The 22326-nt window shown below is 38.5% G+C and overlaps 1 protein-coding gene and 1 long non-coding RNA gene across 2 annotated transcripts in view; both read right to left on the minus strand.

The window, feature by feature from the left end:
* Positions 1 to 9182: 9182 nt before the first annotated feature.
* Positions 9183 to 10278, minus strand: LOC132796728 (uncharacterized). Its single transcript, XR_009633583.1, has 3 exons — positions 9842 to 10278; positions 9670 to 9775; positions 9183 to 9612 (listed from the first exon to the last, which is right to left on the minus strand). It is a non-coding gene; the product is annotated as an uncharacterized LOC132796728 (long non-coding RNA).
* A 4875-nt stretch (positions 10279 to 15153) lies between these two features.
* Positions 15154 to 22326, minus strand: part of LOC132796044 (uncharacterized) — a 38829-nt gene continuing 31656 nt past the window's right edge. Inside the window, exons 4-5 of the mRNA XM_060807060.1 lie at positions 16539 to 16700; positions 15154 to 16462 (exon numbers count right to left, since the gene is read on the minus strand). Of these exons, the coding sequence (XP_060663043.1) occupies positions 15426 to 16462; positions 16539 to 16700 (1199 nt within the window). The 3' untranslated portion in view covers positions 15154 to 15425. The remainder of the gene's footprint in view (positions 16463 to 16538; positions 16701 to 22326) is intronic.

Consider the following 22326-nt stretch of genomic DNA (forward strand, 5'->3'; position numbering starts at 1 on the left):
AATTTTGTAAATAAAAACAAGTAAGAAATCTACAGTCGAGTTTGCTCGACAGCGAGATACCTGCTACCCATAATAAAAGCACAACAAAACCGAAGGTCATACTTGGTATATCGATGAAGTACTACCTTCTAAATATACTATAGAGGTCAAAAAAATACCAGATTGTCAGCCAAAGTTCTATTCCACAGCTAAGAGAACAACTATTCCCTATTTTCTAAATGTTTCAGTTTATGTACAGACATTTACCCATATAAAGAACATTGAGTGCAATCTTTAATAACTTACTTAATAGTTGAAATGAGTGAAACATATGCCACTAAAGATGAAGGCCAGCAGAAGCAACAGCAGAAGTTTCGAGGCAAAAGCTGGTTGTTTAGTTTTTCGGGATGGATGGATGATGATGGCGAATGGACATTGATAAATCACTTATATACATATGTAGTACATGTGTGCTTGCCACCCCGTTGGCTCCCTCCGCTCGCTTCCACAGCATCGACTAGTATTTCTCGACGTATTTGAACTCGACGAAATCGCACTCGTATTTGTGCTATTGTTGTGCAATATGGCTGTGACTATCGCGGGCTATTTGAAAACGCGACGTTGCAAACAAACCGTACTTTCAGAGAGACGCTTTACCTCCCTTTCTCCCCCCCTCTGCGACTCTCTCTCTCTCTTTCACTCTGCGACCCACATCCCTCATTTGCCACCACTTGCCGCCGCATCACAGACCTGTCATGTGCTGCGCTACGCTCAGCTCTCTGTGTTGTGTGTGTTGTTGTGTGTGTGTCCAAATTCAACAATTTTCTGCAGCGACATCAAATTACGAACTCATTATTGTTAGCGACGACACAATGGGTCCCAGAGTCCAGCATTCTGGGAGGCCAACAACATCCAACAAAACTCCAGGGACGACGCTTTTGGTGTTTGCGTTGGCGTGAATTTTGCCAAAAATGCGTAGAGTTCACTGTGGCTCTTTCTCTCTGTGCGTGTGTGTGCGAGTGTGTGCGAGTGTGTGTGAAAGTGCGTTTTTAGGGTATTTGTTGACGTTGATAGCGAGCTTTTTGGGGCGACTGAATTTTTTTGCTTTCTTGTTGTTGTTTCGCTTCGTTTTTATTTTTCTGTGTAGCCTTTCTTGTTTTGCTGTTGTTGTTGTTGGCGAAGCGCGTGTAAATCGCATGTTGGTGAGGGTGGGGAGGGGAGTGGGGAACGTAACGCAACGCAACGGAACGCAACGCAGCGAAACGTAGCGACACCCAAAACGAAGCCCACATCAAACTGACCAAAATGCATGGAATGTCTATGAAAATTGTAAAGCGTTGTTCCACTGCTGAGCACGGCAATGCTGTGTTCCCCTCCACCTCCACCTCCTGGTCTCGTGAACCCGCCTCAGCTCTGCCACAACACCGCAGCAGCGCTCGAATCCACTTGCAACGTCGCGCTCATTAAATGACACTCACAGCAAGGCGGCCAGAAATTGCACGCTATAATGCATACACACAGGATATGTTTCCCTCTGTGTGTGGGTGTGACGTGGCAGGGGGCGTGGCATTGCATAATTTTAGTTGCACCAACGTAGGCGCCGAAAAGCCACGCCAGAGAGGGAAGGCAACCAACACTCGCCACTCCCCTCACCACTCCCCTTTAGCTATTTCTATTGCTTGTCATACGCAGAGCGCGAAGGTGGCTTTTGTTTTACGCAACACCACCAACATCACCACACTTGCAGCATCAGCAGCAGCACACTCTCCCCCCTCCCCACTCCCCACTCCCTTCCCTCTCTATTCGACTCGCCTCTTGTTACGCTGCTTGCGAGTAGAGCAAATTGGTTTGTCATGAGGAGCTCTCTCTAAACTCTCCGGCTTATCCCTAACAAATACTTCTGCGCACACAGACAACGTAAATTCACAACATATTCCTCAACAGCAACTCAACATTACTTTAATAATACAATGCAAAACAATTATGCACTTTCATTCAACAAAATTGTGGCTTCAATAATTGTTACAACGAAATTTTAATTGCATTTTTCTTTGGTATTCTATACAATATCATAAATAGTTTACATTTAAAATAGTTTTGCTACAGAAAAGTTGTTTAACCTTTGGTTTTACTTAATTCATTATTTAATAATTTAATAATTATTATTTAATTAAAAATAAGTACTATGCTTATATGCTAAAAGAATTAGCTAATTTGAATTTTTGAAATTATATAAAAATGAGTCATTTGTTTTTGTACACTTAACGGTCACAAAGTATTCAACTGCAAAGTAATTTACTTACTTGAATCTATTACAGAACTGCGAAAATTTATGGACATGTTGGTTAAATTTTCTAATCATTTGTTTTTGAAACGTAAATTTCGTAATGCAATTGTCGCTGTATAATAATTTATTTACTTTACTCTAATATATTACATTTGTATATTTGTTAAGGAAACGCAAAAAACATTTCACAGCTTATTAGAAACTTAGCAAATTTTAAATTTATATTGTCCTAGAAATGTTGAATTGAACATTTAGTGTGCAAAATTTTAGATTAATTCTTTTAGAAATGTAAAATGTACAGTTCAAAGTGTTTCACTGCAAAATAGTTTACTTAGCGGCCAAACTTTCACTCTGAAGAAAAGCAATTAACTGTTGCTCCATTTATTATGTTTATCTTATTATTTTATTATTATTTTTATACTCACAAGGAAGTTGCGTATTCTAGTTTTCTATCAAATGGGTTTCACAGGCAAAGGGAGTCATCTCTAACCACATAAAGCATATATACATATGCATATTGTCAAGGAAATACAATCTGCTGTATTTTTAACTTCATAGTATATGTTAAATGTAGTACTATATTTGATCAATATACTAAATACTCGGTAAATATTATTTTGTGGTACATTATTTCGTTATATTTTAAGAATAAGAATATTCTTCTCCCCCTGGAACATGACAAATTGGTTTTGCTTCATTTGTTAATTCTTTAGAATACTATAAAGAATTTGTTACATATTTCATGTATTTTCTAATACTTTAGAATACTATAAAGAATTTGTTACATAAATAAAGCAAAATTTCATTTATTATTTTATAAAATTGTGGCACATAAATGCAGTTTAAATTCTAATCTAACATCCTCAAAATGTCACAAATTATTTAGCTGCAAAATAATATTCCTTACTGCATACTTCTTTCTCTCTGTCTCTCCCTCTGACACATATTTCGCTTAGTGGCCACTTTGCTGCACTTAAGCGAGATAGTTACCTATAACATTTATTCAACGTTTGCAACTTATTCAATAAAGCTTAGCGATCGCTAAGCATTCTAATTAAAACTTATTTCCTCCACTTGCCAAGATTGAGCGTCCACATTTCATTTACATATTTTTCTTTTTCGATTTGCCGTATTTTGAGCGCAGACCGGAACAAAGCAGTGAAATTACATTTCGTTGACACAGCAAAGCCTTCACTCGATTTTTGGACTATTGCCCGGTCCGGCTGCTGGTGCAATTTCCCTTCTGATTTTTCCTTTTTTTTTTCTTCTTTTTTTTTTTTTTTTTCGGTCATTTTATTTGCGACGCGCTGATATGGCACGAAGTTGTCCCTGACCGCAACATCGCATGTTGTAGGTGCGCCAATGACGCTGATTTTGTTCCTGCGCACGGTCACACACACACACACACAGACACGCACACACACACACACAGATGGAGGCAGGCAACACCGGGCTACATATTATTAACAGTTCCTGTGACAAAGCGCGGCCACGGACTAGAACTAGAACTGCCACGGAGCATGGGGAGAGCGCACGCTTGGGTGCGGGATTTCGGAGAGTGGGGAGAGTGGAGAGTGGAGAATGGAGAGTGTTGGTTGCACCGTGCACCAAGCAGCGAGCAGCGAGCAGCCAGCGGGTGTCGGATGTGGAGATTGCATGTGAATGAGCCTGAATGGGGGGGATGTGTGGCAAGTGCAGCTGGATGTGTAGCTAGGATGTTGCTGTGTGTGGTAGGATGTGGATGGTTCAGCATGCTCTGCTCTGCCTCTTCGCTGCTCTGCGCCACCTGTCATATTACGGACGACTGCCAGCGAAGAGCAGCGAAGAGCAGCGTTGCCATTGCCATTGCCGTTCTCATCGCTGTCCATGTCATTGGCGTTGTCGTCGTTGTCGTTGTTGTTGTTGTTGTTGTCGTTGTTGTTGTTGTTATTGCTGTTGCTGTCTTTTGCCGGCCGTTTGCTGTCCAACAAAATGTTTTGTGGTTCCCGTTTGCCCCGTTGCTAAAGTTTGTGCCGCTAGCTGGTTTGTTTATTTTAGCTTCGTAACAAGTATACGCGAGCGCGATTCATGCAAAGACTACACAAGAGTCCAACTCTCATTTAGTTCCATTTAGCTGAAATCGAGAAAATCCATTGCAACGCATTTCCACCTCCCACCTACAAAATGAGAATTTAACAAGAAGCCGCATTAATCCGTAGCTAAGCGCAGTTTAAATGGTCAAACTTAGCTCTCTCTATATGCTGCTCAATCTTTCCTTTCGCTTCTTTATACTTGGGCAAAACTTTATTGCTATAAACTACATATTAACATAATTCTCAATTCTAACTTGAGTGAATTACAGCCGGAAGCAAAGTTTGTTTGATTTCTATCCGTAATATATATCTAAATAGCTTCTGCTCTATTTGTAACCAACTCTTAATATATGCTTAATGTTTTATAATTATTTTTATATGTCTGTAGATCAACTCAATCATATATTTTACACTATAAATATAATTACCTAATATCCGCATATATATATACAAAATTGTACCTTGAACAAGAGAGCTTAAAAAATTTAACAATACAGTAAATTGGAACTCATGTTTTTAAGCAATTTAAAATAATAATTAATGCATTTTTTTTGACTCACTTATTTGCATTATCAAAATACTCTAAAATAGCAGACGAACGTGATTCAAGAATATTTAATAGAAATTATAATTTGCAATAAAATATATATTTTTGTTAACTTGTATTATGTATTGTAATATTTAAATAAAAGAGAGAACATTTTCATGCATGCTAAGAGATTGGTACTTTTATCTACCACTTTGTTGCAAATTTAGTAGGACTAAAAATAAATAAAAAAACATAATGTAAGCATTAAAATTTAAAATTTAATTTAAAATTTCGAAAATAAAAATACTGCAAAAGTTTAGAAATCATTAAAAATTATTTACTAAAACTTTGTTAGACTTAGAATTGTTATTAGTATGTTTTTCTACCACATTATGTTATTGTATGTTGTTGGATAGAAAAGTAAATAGAGAAAAATATACATAGATAAATATATAATTACTTTTAAGTAGCACATTTTTACACTGTAGATGATAGATAGACATATACAGATATTGACCAACAGACAGATTATAGAAGGAGAGATAGTTAGTTAGAATAATAAAGATAATAAATTGCAAATATTAAAAAACAATTCGCATAGATAGATAGACAGATGTAAATAAATAGATAGATAGATTGAATGATAATAAATTCCAAATAGTATATAGATAGATTTATAGCTAGATATGCATATGAATGTGGGATTGGTTTTATGATAATGTTTATTTATTATTTCATAAGTTTAATCCATAATTATTGTGATATTTAGTTTATTGATTAATTTAATTATTTGAAAATATTCGTCGCGGTCGTCGTTAGCACGTCTTGCTTTTCTCATCGTCGTCACCAAAGTTATCTTCCAAGTCTATTCTATCGACTTCCTTCTCAATCGATACTCCTTTCTTCATATCATCGATAGGGGGATAGATTGGCGTTGCCAGACCCATTCCCACATGAATATATATGTATATATGGATAGATATAGTGATATTTAAATATTTAGATATCTAGATAGTTAGTTCGATAGAAAGATAGTCGATTAAAAATCGTATTTTTTAACAACACCTCCCTTAACTTTACTTCACATTAAAGCAAACCAATTAAAAATGTTACCAACATATTAAAAGCAGTACGCAGAGTGAATGCAGATAGTTTTGCAAGTGTGCAGGTGCGTGATACAAATGTTGCCTTATGCGCAAACCTTTTGTGGGCATTCAAAGTGCTTAATGTGAGGTCAACCAATGGCTGGAAAGGTCGAAGTGCGTTAGAAAAGAAATTGTATAGTCTCAAAATGATATTTCTTCAATGGCATGCGTCCATTGTCATTCATTTCCCATGACAGCAGCAGCGACAACAAAAGCGTCTGGGGCAATCATGGCCACATGTGGCTCGCACCCCCACCACCCCGGATAAGCGAAAGAGAGTGGGCAAGGGAAGGGACGAAGGATACGATGAGAATTTTATCTAGCGTGTAAAAATCACTTACAAATGGCGCAAAATTAAATTTGGCTTATGAGTTGGAACTGACAAATCGCAAGCACACACACACACACACACACACACACACACACACACACACACACACACAACAGATATCGGCAGTAGTTATGCCCGAGGACTCCGTTAAAATACGAAATTAACATACTAAAGTAAATGATGTGCCCCATCCACACACATGGAGTTGGAAATTTTTGGTCAGAAAGTGTGTGTGTAGAAAACGTGATAGAAGTTGAAATTAAAAATGAATAACATCAAATAAGGCGAAACTTTGGGATGAAAATGAAATTGGATTCAAGGCGAAGTTTGAGTTGGATGTAAAGTAAAAACCGGCTGTCGGAAGCAAATCAACACGTCTCGCTTCAACAAAGTGTGCGTGTGTGTGTGTCGAGTGTGTGTGTGTTTCCTTCGTGGGGTTGTTTCGACCTTTAAATTGGTCGCCGTCTTAATGTCACCTTTGACACCGGCTGGTCAATGGCATGACGAAGCAAAAGCTAGCTAGCTAACTGTCATTCAGTTCTCTCTTAACTTTTGCATCACCATCCAAATTGGATTGCAACGTTGTGTGTGTGTGTGTCGATGTCTATGTCTGTGTGTGTGTGTGTGTGTGTGTGTGTTTGTGGCTGAGTACAAGGACAATGACGAGACAAGCGTCGTCATGGCGAGCAAAGCAACCAAATGATGACAGCCAGCTGCTAGCTGTCTAAATGGCTGCTTGGCTGCTTGGCTGCTTGGCTGCTTGCCTGGCACGCCAATTCAAAGTAAAGCAAAGCAAAGCAAAGCAAGGACAACTCAACTCAACTCGACTGAAGGCAAAGGCAAGGCCATCTTAAGAAACGATAATGACACAACCTAATAAACTGTTGCCCGGGACGACAGCGCAACATCAGAAGTTGCCACTTGCCATCCGGGCTGCCTGCCTGCTGCCTGCTAAGGCCACAAAACTTTCCGTATCGAGTTTGAGGTTTAAACAGCTTCGAACTAACACACACACACACACACACACATTAAGGACGTGAATCTGACTGTCGCTCAAGCGTTAAATAGAAGATTTTCCGTAACCTAGCAACACCTTGCCTCGCCAACGCTCGACGCACCTTTGGCCACACCCATAATCAAATACACACACAGACACATATATACACATCTTTCAACCACACTCTCACTCGCAGTTGCTAGCGCATATGTACGCTGTACTTATTGCAATAAGTGGGCTTTCAATTAACATGCTGTCTTGTCTATTCCCCCGTTCAACAAACTTCCCCAACTCAACTTCCTTTCCCGCTGCGTTTGGCGCCTAGCATGGCACGTTAGCAATTTGACTTAATGTCATTATCAACGCCTTCGAATGACGCCTGCAAAATGCGTTTGGCCTCCAGCTTCTATTGTTTTTGGCCAACACACACAAGCGAATATCTTGCGACCGTTGACGTCTGCTAATTATGCCATCATTAGAGATACGTTTACGCACACACACACACACACACTCACACACACGCACACGTCGACATGCAATAAATTCAAATGTCATTGTCTCCGATACGCGGCATTAAAACGGGGGGACGCAGTGCGGGTTTCCCTCACTCATGTTTATTGCAAATTGTTTGCTCTTTATTATGACTCGCATGTCACACACAAACACAATCGCAATCACAATCGCAAGATGTGAGTGTGTGAGTGAGTGTGTGTGTTCTTCTCACGTCTACCAAATCAATTTCAATGTTAATTGCTGCGAATTATTATAATTATTTGTCGCCTTGACAAAATCATTTTAAATGTATGTTCGCACAATTGTCTAGAATTTAAACTATTTGCATAGCATTAGATGGAACAATGTTGAAGCTTTCTATTATGAATATTTTGAATATTTTTTGGGTGAAAATGCTTTTAGAGAATTTATGTTTTATAGTTGCCGAACATCATGAACACTTTTTAATATCCTTGAACTAAATATGGAAGCCTGAAATCCCGTCAATAAGCTCTACCTTAAGACATGCTTTAAAATACAAATTTAAAACAAATTAAAAGTTAAAACCTATAAAACTATAACTGAATTACCAGACACAGTCCAAATAATAAAAGCTACGACTCTGAAATTTGAACAAACACTTTCTATTCTTACTCTTTTTTTAATAAAATAAACCTTGCCTGGTTACATAACATCCTTTTCTAAATAACACTTCCATCCCCTTTAATTGAATCAAAGTCTTTTGTCTTACTTGCACCTGCTTCAGCTTAGCAGCGACCTCTAATGCTAGACATAATCAAAACTATGTAGTATTTTCTTCTGTTAAACGTTTGCTTCTCTTTATACTAGATCAACTAGCAACGGCTTCCGTTAGACTAAACAGCATTGCTTCCTCTTATAATGCATTTCTTCATCTCCCTCAGGCGCATACGCAGCCGAAATCTAGTCTAAAACTTATGCTTGTGTGTTAGACACGATCAGCAATCGTTTAGGCCAGCAACTATCGCGTATATTGTTTTACACACAACCTCAACTAAGTAGCATTCTCTTCTGCTTATCGTTCACTCCTCTTTATACTCGATCAACTAGCAACTGCTTCCGTTAGACTAAACAGCAGTTGCTTGCCTTGCCTTCTCTTAAAATGCATACACGTTGCTCTCTTTCTTCATCTCTCTCAGTCGCATGCACGCAGCCAAACATCTAGTCTAAGCCTTATGCTCAGCGAACATTTTGGCAAGCAACTATCGCGCACTTGCTCACACTTGCCTACAAGCTCGCAACTGTCTCAGCATAACAGCCACTTCGTTTTCTGCTTCTGTTATATGTTTCGCGAAGTAGCAACGGCTTCCGTTTAACTTGTAGCAACTTCTTCAGTTAGACTTTCTAAGCACAACTAGAATTTTCTTCCGATTAACAAGGAACGTCTTGAGCTTTATTTTTATCACTGAACTAGCAATTTCCTAACTTAAGACAGGCTTTAAAATAATAATTTTCTAAAAAAAAAATTACAATAGCATCGAATCCAAATAGTACACATAATTTCTGTTCTATTTATAATAAATAGCTTATAATAGTTACTATGAGAATCCCCCGTTTTTGTTTTTTTTTTTAATAATATAAAGTCATTCTTGCTACATGACATCCTTTTCTATATAAAATTTCCATCACCCTTTCTTCGGGAAACGTTTCACTTATTTCAACACAGTAGCAACTTCTAATAGACATAAACTATGCAGCATGCTCATCTGCTTAACGTTTGCTCCTCTTTATACTCGATCAACTAGCAACGGCTTCCGTTAGACTAAGAAGCAATTACTTCTGTTTTGCTTCCACTTACTATGCATGCACGTTGTTGTTGCTTTAATTTTTGAAAATGCTTTGCTTTCTTTCTCCATCTCGCTCAGGCACATACACGTAGCCGAGCATCTAGTCTAAGCCTTATGCTTGTGGGTTAGACACGATCAGCGAACATTTTGCCAAGCGACTATCGCGTACTTGCTCACACTTACCTACAAGCTCGCAACTGTCTCAGATTAACAGCTAATTCGTTTTCTGCTTAACATTTGCGTATTCTTATATTGCAGCAACATCTTCTGTTATATGTTTAGCGAAGTAGCAACGGCTTCCGTTTAACTTGTAGCAACTTCTTCAGTTAGACTTTCTAAGCACAACTAGAATTCTCTTCCGATTAACAAGGAACGTCTTGAGCTTTATTTTCATCACTGAACTAGCAATTTCCTAACTTAAGACAGGCTTTAAAATAATAATTTTCTAAAAAAAATTACAATAGCATCGAATCCAAATAGTACACATAATTTCTGTTCTATTTATAATAAATAGCTTATAATAGTTACTATGAAAATCCCTCGTTTTTGTTTTTTTTTAATAAAATAAAGTCAGTCTTGCTACATGACATCCTTTTCTATATAAAATTTTCATCACCCTTTTATTCGGGAAACGTTTCACTTATTTCAACACAGTAGCAACTTCTAATAGACATAAACTATGCAGCATGCTCATCTGCTTAACGTTTGCTCCTCTTTATACTCGATCAACTAGCAACGGCTTCCGTTAGACTAAACATCAAGTATGCACGTTGTTGTTGCTTTAATTTTTGCAAATGCTTAGTTTTCTTTCTCCATCTCGCTCAGACGCATGCACGCAGCCGAACATCTTGTCTAAATCTAATGCTTGTGTGCTAGACACGATCGGCGAACATTTTGGCAAGCGACTATCGCGCACTTGCTCACACTTGCATACAAGCTCGCAACTGTCTCAGCTTAACAGCTAATTCGTTTTCTGCTTAACATTTTCGTTTTCTTATATTGCAGCAACGTCCTTTGTTATACGTATAGCGAAGTAGCAACGGCTTCCGTTTAACTTGTAGCAACTTCTTCAGTTAGACTTTCTAAGCTTTTTCCTTCTGTTTAAGGAGGAACGATTTCGACATTATTTTATTTATTGAACTAGCAACTTGCTATCTTCCTTTAAAATAATAATTTTTTAACAAAACAAAATATAATTTAATATATGCATATAACATACTTAACATATATTATAATAAAATCGACTGATCCGACTACACAACCCAAATAGTACACATAATTTCTTTTCTAACTATAATAAATCGCTCATAATAAAATAAAGTCAGTCTTGCTACATGACATCCTTTTCTATATAAAATTTCCATCACCCTTTCTTCGCGAAATGTTTCACTTATTTCAACACAGTAGCAACTTCTAATAGACATAAACTATGCAGCATGCTCATCTGCTTAACGTTTGATACTCTTTATACTCGATCAATTAGCAACGGCTTCCGTTAGACTAAGAAGCAATTACTTCTGTTTTGCTTCCACTTACTATGCATGCACGTTGTTGTTGCTTTAATTTTTGCAAATGCTTTGCTTTCTTTCTCCATCTCCCTCAGACGCATGCACGCAGCCGAACATCTAGTCTAAAACTTATGCTTGTGTGTTAGACACGATCAGCGAACATTTTGGCAAGCGACTATCGCGCACTTGCTCACACTTGCCCACAAGCTCGCAACTGTCTCAGCTTAACAGCCACTTCGTTTTCTGCTTCTGTTATATGTTAAGCGAAGTAGCAACGTCTTCCGTTTAACTTGTAGCAACTGCTTCTGTTAGACTTTCTAAGCACAACTAAAATTATATTCTGTTTCACACTTGCTTCTACTTCGGTTTCACTTTTTTGAACGAACTATGTAGCAACTTCTTCCGTTTAACTAATATCAACTTTATCCTTTATACTTAATCGCAATTAGCATTCTCTTCTGTTTAACGAGAAACGTCGTCTGCTTTATTTTGATCGTTGAATTAGCAACTTCTTCCGTTTAACTCATAGCAGCGTCTTCTATTTCACACTCTAGAAACTAATTTTTTTTTTTTTTTTGTTAAACACTTTTCGCGCAGAGATAATTGTAACGTTTTCTGCTTTATTTGTGGATTATGTTCTTAAATTTTCTTCAGCTGAACTTACTTACAATTTCTTCTGTTCTACATGATAATCTAAAGCTTGCTTCTTCACATGCTCTATGAAATTATTAACAGTAAATATTTTACTAAAGAGCACTGCAACAATAAATAATTATTCCAATCAAAATTAATACAAAATATAAGTATATTAAAGAAATTGCTAGCCATATATGTATGTATATATTTTCTTTTTATATCTGGATGGGAAATATTTTTCAATAACATTAATAAAATGTTCGCAAAAATGTCAAGAGAATTTATTAACATAATGAACTGATTCGAAATGCATACATAACATATTTATGTATGTAGTCGAGTTAATGTATTTGATTCTCCGACCTCTTCTTTAAGAAGGCTCTATTAGAAAAAACTGTTATTTGTTGAGTTTGTAATACACGCCATTTATTGAAGCGTACGCACTATTAAATATGAAAAAATGCCAAATATACTAAAAGATAAATATATTCATAATCAAAATGTAGTTCCTATTGAATTTGAATTTAACAAAAGGCAACTATTTCATCTTTTTAATATTTGATATTTTCAAGGAGTATTGCTATTCGGATTCGTATTCTTATTGTATCAGAGGAACTTATTTAAAATGCACAGAGCTCTCATTCATTATTCGCCGCCTTAAATAAGCTGCTAAAGTGCATGCAAATAAGCAAAAACAAAAAAGATACAAATGCGAAAAGCGGAACCAAAGCTTGGATCCCATAGCCACCCTTCCTTCATGCTCGAATCCGTATCCGTATCCTCATTCGTATCCGAATCCGAATCCCAAGCCGAACCTTAAACCGACTTCCAACAGAGGTGTCCATATCCTATTTCTATGCCCGCAAAACTGGCTGTCTTATGACTGCAGGTTAGCATTTTTCGCTTTCAAGTTTGCCCATTTATTTAAACTTTTTATTTGCCAGTTTTCTACTCGTATTTACGCTTTCAACTTCCCCAAGTCCTGGCTATAAATTCGAGCGGCCTTTTTAACCCCATAAAGGCAAGGACCAAGCAAAAGTATACCAAAAAAAGAGGTAGAGATGCGAATGGCGGAGGCGGAGATAGAGAAAGAGAAGTGAGCAAAAGAAATGCGAATTAATTTTCTTAAAAGCTTTTCTTGGCGGCGCTGATTATCTGACCATCTCTCCCTCTTTCCTCTCTCACGCTCCCTCGCCTATTCTTTTGCAATTGACATTCGCCATCTCGTTCTAGGCAAGTGTATGCGTTTTCTTTTTACTTTTAGTTGAAATTTTATTAACGAAACTTGGCACGCTACTTAAGAAACTATATACAAATTGTCAGTGTGCTTAAATTTATTTTTAATAAATTTTTAAAATTTTTTTTCTTTTATTTAAATTTAATTTCAATACTTTTGGGTTTTCCACTTTACTTTACGGTTTTCTCATTATAGTTTTATGGCTTGCAAAAAAAATTGATTTTCTTATAGACTTAACGTAGTTTTGCAATATTTATGGAGCAAAATATGTTCAATTTCTCAATTTACACAGATAGTATCTAGATAATTTATAAAATTATTGCCCATTCCCCCAAAGTTCTTTCCCCTTTCCCCATCCAAACAACGAATGCCGAATCAAGAACTATTATTATTTACTTATTGGGCAATGCTAATTGATTTAAATTCGATATGTGATCCGCTAAACTTAGAAAAAAAATTTGTTCAAGTCATCGCATGCTTAGGGTTGCTCAACGAAGTTTTGTATTTTGCTTTGTGGTTTATAAAATCTCAATTAAAATTGTTATGAATTTGAGTTTGTAGTTTTTGCAAATTTAATAAAAAAAAAGAACAGTACAAATTGTCTAAAAGAAGAACTTTTCTGCAATTGCATTTCATTTTGTTATTCTTCATAAATTTGAATTCTTATTTTAATGAATATTGAGTGACATCAATGCTCCGCTTAACGGCCACATTAATTTGATTTTAGGGCCACAAATTGTTTAAATAAATGACTTTTCTGCAATTGCATTTCATTGTGTTATGCTTTATAAATTCGAATTGTTTTTTAATAAATAATGAATTACATTAATGCCTCGAAACAAAGTGTTTTAATGGCCTCATTATGTTGCACTTAGTTGCATATTTGACTCGCTTCACTAAAATGTATTTTAAAAACAAATCAATGTGAAACGCTTAATTTGCAGTTGATGCAACAAATTCATTTAGTGGCCACACTGTGTTGCACTTTATTGCATATTTCATTTGCCTAGCAAAAATGCATTTTAAAAACAAATCAATGAAAAACGCTTAGATTGCAATCTTTTTTTTGCAGTTGATGCAACAAATTCATTTAATGGCCACACTGTGTTGCACTTAGTTGCAAATTGCTCTTGCCTAACAGAAATGCATATTGAAAACAAATCAGTGAAAATGTTTACGTTTATCTGCTTAATTGCCAATCTTTTTGATTTTTGTTGCCTTTAAGCACATTGATTCAACAAATTCATTTAATGGCCACACTGTATTGCACTTTGTTGCATATTTCTTTTGCCTAGCAAAAATGCATTTTAAAAACAAATCAATGAAAAATGCTTAAATTGCAATTTTTTTTTGTAGTTGATGCAACAAATTCATTTAGTGGCCACACTGTGTTGCACTTAGTTGCAAATTGCACTTGCCTAACAGAAATGCATATTGAAAACAAATCAGTGAAAATGTTTACGTTTATCTGCTTAATTGCCAATCTTTTTGATTGTTGTTGCCGTTAAGCACATTGATTCAACAAATTCATTTAATGGCCACACTGTGTTGCACTTTGTTGCATATTTCTTTAGGCTAACAGAAATGCATATTGAAAACAAATCAATGAAAATGTTTACGTTTATCTGCTTAATTGCCAATCTTTTTGATTGTTGTTGCCGTTAAGCACATTGATTCAACAAATTCATTTAGTGGCCACACTGTGTTGCACTTTATTGCATATTTCATTTGCCTAGCAAAAATGCATTTAAAAACAAATCAATGAAAAATGCTTAATTTGCAATATTTTTTTGCAGTTGATGCAACAAATTCATTTAGTGGCCACACTGTGTTGCACTTAGTTGCAAATTGCTCTTGCCTAACAGAAATGCATATTGAAAACAAATCAGTGAAAATGTTTACGTTTATCTGCTTAATTGCCAATCTTTTTGATTGTTGTTGCCGTTAAGCACATTGATTCAACAAATTCATTTAATGGCCACACTGTGTTGCACTTTGTTGCATATTTCTTTAGGCTAACAGAAATGCATATTGAAAACAAATCAATGAAAATGTTTACGTTTATCTGCTTAATTGCCAATCTTTTTGATTGTTGTTGCCGTTAAGCACATTGATTCAACAAATTCATTTAGTGGCCACACTGTGTTGCACTTAGTTGCAAATTGCACTTGGCTAACAGAAATGCATATTGAAAACAAATCGGTGAACATGTTTACGTTTATCTGCTTAATTGCCAATAATTTTGTTTGCTGTTGCCCTTAAGCGAGATAACGAACTGCTTGAGCAACCCTTCACAAGTGGCCTACTTGAGTGTCCCCTCCATGGGCACTTCTCCCCCTGCCCCCTGCGCCGCCAGACAACTGCCCAGCAAGGCGGCGGCCAGCCGCTAGTAGGGACGCCAGACATCAGCCGTCGGCTTGGGCGTACGATTGCGTATTGGACCGCCAGCACCGCTCGATCCGCTGGCCGAACGCGATGTGGTGCTCACATCATCCAAATCGATCGTCTCCACAGGTGAAGGCGACCGCCGTGTGGAGCTAACCGGCGGCGAGGCATTCGGATTGGCATTCTCGGCATCCGGTGGATTGTGTGTGATCAGCGTGACGCAACGCTTGATCAGATTAACGCCATCGGCATCGGTGGATGCCACTGCATGAGCAGCTGCCTCCTGCTGCTGCTGTTGCTGCTGTTGTTGTTGCTGCTGCTGCTGTTGCTGGGGAGCTGAACTGGCGGCAGCGGCAACGGCAGCTGTGCGCAGCCAAGGCAGCTCGCTGTAGCTGCCATAGAGCTGAGTGTAGAGCCATTGACTGGACTGAGGCAGCAGGGGACTCTGCAGAAAGAGCTGAGCCGCCAGAGCGGGATTGAAACTGTGGCCAGCTGGGGCAAAATGACCAGCGCTGGCGGCCGCAAAGCCGCCAAAGAGTTCCGTGGGATTCTTGCTGCGCTGTATCAGCGCCGTAAAAGCGCCACCGCTGCCTGGAGTTGGCTCCGTTAGCGTTGCCACGCTGCTGGCATCGGCACTGAGCAGCGTCGGACTGCGACTCCGACTGCGAGTGCGACGGGTTTCCGTCTCCGTCTCGGGATCTGGATCGGGATCGGGATCAGCTTCCTCCTCATCGTCGTGCGTCAGCGAGCTGATGCTTTTTCGTGGTGATCCGGTCACCGAGATGCTGTCGCTCTCGAAGCCCGCATCGATGTTGCTGTTGCTGTTGTTGTTGTGGCTGCTGTTGTTGTTATTGTCGTGATGCTGCATGCTCGTCAACGTCAGCGGCGGCGAGCTGCCCGCACTCATACTACATGCTGCGGCCGGCTGCACAAACGCACTCAGCGTCGCACTCGTCGTCGTTGTCGTCGTCGGCGATCCCTCGGGACTCGTTGTGCTATGCGCCGCGCCCACAGTCGCCAGTTGCTGCTGATTGTCTGCTGATTATTGCAGGGAAGTGTTCGTTAGTTTGATTTTAACCTTGCAAGTTGCAAGCAACGAAGATCGCACACTTACCGCTCAAGCCACGCAGTCCGCCAGCTGCTGGAAAGCTCGCCCCATGGTGATGGGCGAAAAAGGGCGCGGCTGGAAATCCAGGGCGTCCACCCAAAGCCATGTGAGCTCGCCAATCTGGCGCATGCAGGTGACTGTGCATCCCCACCAAATGATGTGCGAAGCCTGCAAGTGAAAAAAAGAGAGAGAATAGAATGCATTACTTAATAAATCGTATAACTAATTCAGACTTTGCCTCAAACTATTCTTCGATAAACAGCGAATAAGTTATAGTTTTATACAAGGTTGAAAGGAATTTCGAAAATTAAATATTTAGACTATAAATCCATCTCCAGCTTAGTATTCTCAATTAAGATCAGCAAAGAAATCGAAAACGAAGCAAGGAGTTAATTCCTTCACTTAATAAGTCGAATAATTTATCAACCATTTTCCACACTTCAATACAATGCTTAAAAAGTAATATTATTAACATGACCATATAAAGTTTCATGAAGTTTCAGTAAACAATCTAAAAGTAATCGAAATGTAAATGAAAACGAAAATGAACATCCAAGAAGTCATAGCGAAAAACGATGAAAACATTGTCTATGCATTTTCTTGCAACTGCGCAACTTTAACTTTAAATAAAATATTGTCTTTAACTGCAAAAACTACAAAGCAAAGGAGTCATTAAACGTGTAATTCTTTTGTGATATTCAGCTCTATTAATGTCTATTACAAATTTTGTTACAATGTTCATTGCAGTTGCCCTTTGCTGCCAGATTTCCTTTTAAAAGCGAAGTTAATTAGGTTAATTGTTACAATGTGCGCTTTTTACAAAGATTATGTATGCAATGAAGATAATGCAAAAGAATTTTGCACATGCAATGCAAATAAAAAGAGATTTCCTTATGTCGTTGTAATTTGTTAGTAAAGTAAAAAAGCTACAGTCAAGTGTGCTTGACTATGAAATAAAAGAAAAACCGTGTGGTATTATTCTTCAAATATACCAAATAATATACCAAAATTAATCAAATATACCGAAGGTCATGTTTGTTATAGTGATGTACATTTAAAAATATAAAATTATGTTATTATTGAAATATGTATTTCTCTTGATTTAGAAATTTGTAAAGCAAAGTTAGTTAGTTAAGTCAAGTCAGTTAACGATTCATTTTTATTGTGTAGAATTTAAATAAAAGCAATTAAATAAGCTCAACTAAATATCGATTATTAGCTCGTTTGTTGTGCTCAAAGAAGTCTGGAATAAAAAACGCAATGAAAAAAACGCTGCACATAAGCTGCTGGCAACTTTGAGTCCAAGTCCAATGCCAAGGCACACACAGAATACAGAACACAGAACACAGAGCTCAGACGTCGAAAAAGCCGAAGAAGCAGTAGCCCCGACCAGACCACATATAGCCCACTGTGCAAGACCAAAAACGTTGCCGCACATTTTGGTCGCTGCAAAACAACATTGGGGCAAAATTTCTGCCCACTAACCAGCAGCTTTCTAGCTCGCTCTCTCTCTCTCTCTCTCTCTCTCTAGCTGTCTCTGTCTGGTTTGTTGCGCAGCCATCATATGATCAACAAGCCGCCATATTGCTGCTTATGTAAATGCATCTTTCACTGCGCCTCCCCTTCTCCCCTCTGTTGTCTTTCTTGGGTCTGTGTATGTGCACGCCCAAAGCGAGCTCCACCTTCTGAAGCGGACAGACAGACAGACGGAGAGACGGAGAGACGGACGGACAGTGAGACGGACAGAGGAGAGCCAGACAGTCAGTGGCTGGCAAATCTGGCAGCGAGGCAGAAGGCAGAAGGCGAGCTCAAGGCAAACTCCTAAATAAATTCATTAAAATTATCCCAGTCGCCGATGTCGTTGCTCCGTCGTCGTCTGGACGCCATCTCTTTTGATGGAGCTGCAGCTACAGCTAGAGCGTTGCCGCTATCAAGTGGCAGCCCACATTTTGTGGGCAAAGGCGAAGGAAGCATTCAGCTCTGGCTTCAGACTGCGACAGAGAGGAGAGCAGAGGAGAGAAGAGGAATGCTGACTGCTTCTTGCAGGCAATAAACAGCCTCAAATGCCAGGCCGCAGTCGCACATACTACGCGGTCGACGACGACGACGACGACGTTGCAAAAGCAGCGCAGCAGTTGACTCATTGTTGTCACTATGTGTGTGTGTGAGTCGCACTTAAGAAAACGCCAAGGCAACAAAACATTTGAGAGAATCTCGAGTCTCGCTTAGCTCCTCTCGCTGCTCGCACATTCGAAGACGAAGACCGACCACAACACACACACACACACACACTAACGCCACCCACATGCGCGCTCTCAACTGCAATCACTCCGTCTCTATCTCTCTCTCTCACTCTCGCTGTCTCTCTCTCATTCGCACACACACTCACGGTGTGCTGCTGGCTCGCTCTGTCGCACTTGAGGCCAAATACTTGGCCAAGTTTTGCCAAAGTTTGCAACCAAAATTTCACCGAAAATGTGACACCAACAACCAACCAACGAACCAACCAGACCAACCAGTCAGATAGGCCAAGGGGATAGATATAGACTCTTCAACGTATATATGTGTGTGTGTGTGTGTTAGTGTGAGTGTGAGAGCGAGTCTCAGACTCAGACTCAGACTCCTAGTTTCGGCTCCAGACTTTCGACTTCAGACTGAGGCACATTTATAGACACAAGACATTGGAAGTGCTTGTAACTTGTATCTTGGCTGCATTACTTGATTGGCATGCTGCATTATTTTCATCGCCTGACATAGTTACATAAGTACAACTACAACTACAATTTGCAACAGAGATATGACACTTCTTCTTCTTCTTCTTCTTCTTCTTCTTCTTCTTCTTCTTCTTCTTTGTCTTAGTCTTATTCAAAAGTACAGCAACTACTATTTAGGTCAAACAACAATGCGTGTGTGTGTGTGTGGATCATCACTTTGCAAGTCTGGCATCTTGATGAAGAACACTCGCAACACTTGCAGCAACAAAGGCACACAAAAACAACAACAGCGAAAGGATTTTCAGTTATGAATGTCTTCAGTGTGTGCTTTCAAATTGCAAACGCGTAAGCGTACAAAAGACACACGATTTCTTTAGCAGAGTGTCGTTAAATCAAAACTAGACACATGTTGGCTCGCATTAAGTATACGCAGCATGCGACAACGAATTGAAATCTATGTCGCATTCTCTTATAAAGACTGAATTTAACAATAAGTTTTTGGTATTAAATGTAATCAAAGTTTAAGAAGTACACACACTAAATAAAAGAATTAAATGTTGAATAAAAACATCATACATTACATACATAATAAAATAAAATACAAAAATTAACTACCTTTGTTAATGTAATATACGCCTTAAATTAATATTTAAAGTATTTTATTGTTTAATCTCGCGACTTATTAATTTTACAAGATTTTTGAAAGTTTTTAGCATAGATTAAAAGATTTGATTTTGTTCAACTTAAATATAACTAAAATATTTTTCCTAACATTTTTATCTATTTTTATGGTTATTATTTTCATGAGCTACAAATACTTTATTTAAAATTTTGAAGAAGATTGACAAATGAATAAAAAAGAAGCTTCTAACATTAACGAAATCTATTAATAAATGTTGGTAATTTATATATTAAATGAATTCATAGCGATGACTGCCACTAACTTAATGACAATTATTTTTAATTTTATTAGAAACTCGTTTCATATATCGTTATATGCATATTATTATTTTCTTTATTTTCATGCTTTTTATTTTAATGAGGTTTTACTTTAAAAGAAGATTAAGAAGGTAAAGATTTGTTTTTTTTCTGTTGATATAAAATATATATAATAAGAATTTTAAAATAATATTGAGCTTAATGCTTTAAGCAGTAACTTTTTCATATATAAATTTTATTTATGTCATATACAAATTCATAATTAGATTTATTTTATAATGCATTTTTATAGACCTAATATACATATTTGATTTTTCAATTTGTATGACTTTTTTTAATTAATTTAGTTTTCTGTTTGAGCATCATTTACAAAATGAATGTTAAATTTACAAGCAATTTAAGGACTTTAAGCACTTAGTGTGCAATTTCTTTTGGTCCAAGCCTTGCACATTTTAGCTCATTATAGTCTGCTTGGGGTTTGTTTTTTATGTGCATTTTAGGTAATGAGAGAATGCTTCTGGCTATAGCACAGAAACTGATATATTATATGTGTATATGTGTGGGTAAGGATGTGTGTGTGTGTGTGCTATGTACTTTGGTGTTGCTTGGGTACATGAGTAACTTTTATAGTTGGGCTTTAGAGTTGTGTCACACAAAATGGCAGCAGTAACAGCCCACAAAACTGCGAAGATCAGAAGCTCAGAAGCTCAGTAAACTATCACAGACACGCCCACGCCATCGAGTGCTACTTGAAGCACCCGACGGTACAACAACAGCAACACCAACGATGATGATGATGACGACTTCGACGATGCGGCGGAAGCGGCAGCATCGACGTTGGCAGACATTGAGCAAATTGTGTTTCCATATAATATAACATCACGTCGATTTTGGTAACCCAAACTATACACATATGGCCAGAGCGAGCCACAGCTATTGAGAGTGAGAGTGAGAACGAGAGAGTGAGAGTGAGAGAGAGAGAAAGAGAGACCGCACAAAGGCGTACCAAGGATGGCGACAGTGAAACCCCATAACAAAAAACCTAAATATGCGGTCCTGTAAGGAAACCCTATGTGCGTTAAAGGGTTAGCCGCGCTTGGTGTCAGTTTAGGGTCGGGCTTTCTTCGGCATGCGACGCCACGTAACGGTATTCGTCGAGTCGGATGTTCTCGTCTGGGCTAGTTGAGGGAGGGAGGAGCGAGGAGCGAGGAGGAGTGGAAGCGGGAGCGGGAGCGAGAGCGGGGGCAGGTGTGGTGAGCTGTCTGTGTGTGTGTGTGTGTGTGTGGTGGCGTCCATGGCCCTGCCCCCATGCATGAGTGAGCGAATTCTCTATATATCTATATATATATGTACATATATATGTGTGTGTGAATGTGTGGCGGAGCATAACGCGGTGCCATTGGTGCGCCACAAAAAGCTTTCATGAGTCCAACTTCCCACGCGTTCTTTTTTTTTGCTTTGTTTTGTTTTGCTTTGTTTTGCTTTCTTTGGCTTCCTTTCTTTTTTTTTTTTTTTTTTGGGCACCGCATTGCGGCATAAGGCGACAGTTTGAGGTGAGGTGGAGATGAGCCAACCGATTGCCCTGCAACTGTTTGATTTAACAATATAACGAGCACTAAAATTAAATAGTACATATATTCTGCTATTTATTGCTACAACTATCGTTGTAAGAAATCACACGCGAACACACAGTTTGCCGTCGGTAAATGTTGTGCCACTTCTGGTCTGTTTTTCCGACGGCATTTTGCAGTCGCCGCCGTGCAGCCCCCAAATGATGCCCCACCCCCAAAACACAAAAAACATAAAACAAAAAAAAACCGAAAAGTGGCCGCAATGAAAACGAAAGGCTCTCAAGCAACGTGAAAGGAAAGCGAAGCGAAGTCAAGTGAAACACAAAAATACAAAAAAGAACTCAACAGCGCGCAACAATTTCTCACCACAAGACGCTGTCTTGGAAGAACAACAACAACAACAACAACAAGAACAACAGCAACAACAAAAATGATATAAAGAGTAGAAAGTCGTAGCAAGCCGGCATCATCTAACTCACCACAATGTGTTTGATGGGTGGCTGGGCAGAAATTCCACTCCTCCCCCTCCCACATACTCACACACACACTCACACACACACACACAGTGAG

This window comes from Drosophila nasuta, chromosome X (assembly GCF_023558535.2).
Source record: "Drosophila nasuta strain 15112-1781.00 chromosome X, ASM2355853v1, whole genome shotgun sequence".
Lineage (NCBI taxonomy): Eukaryota > Metazoa > Arthropoda > Insecta > Diptera > Drosophilidae > Drosophila > Drosophila nasuta.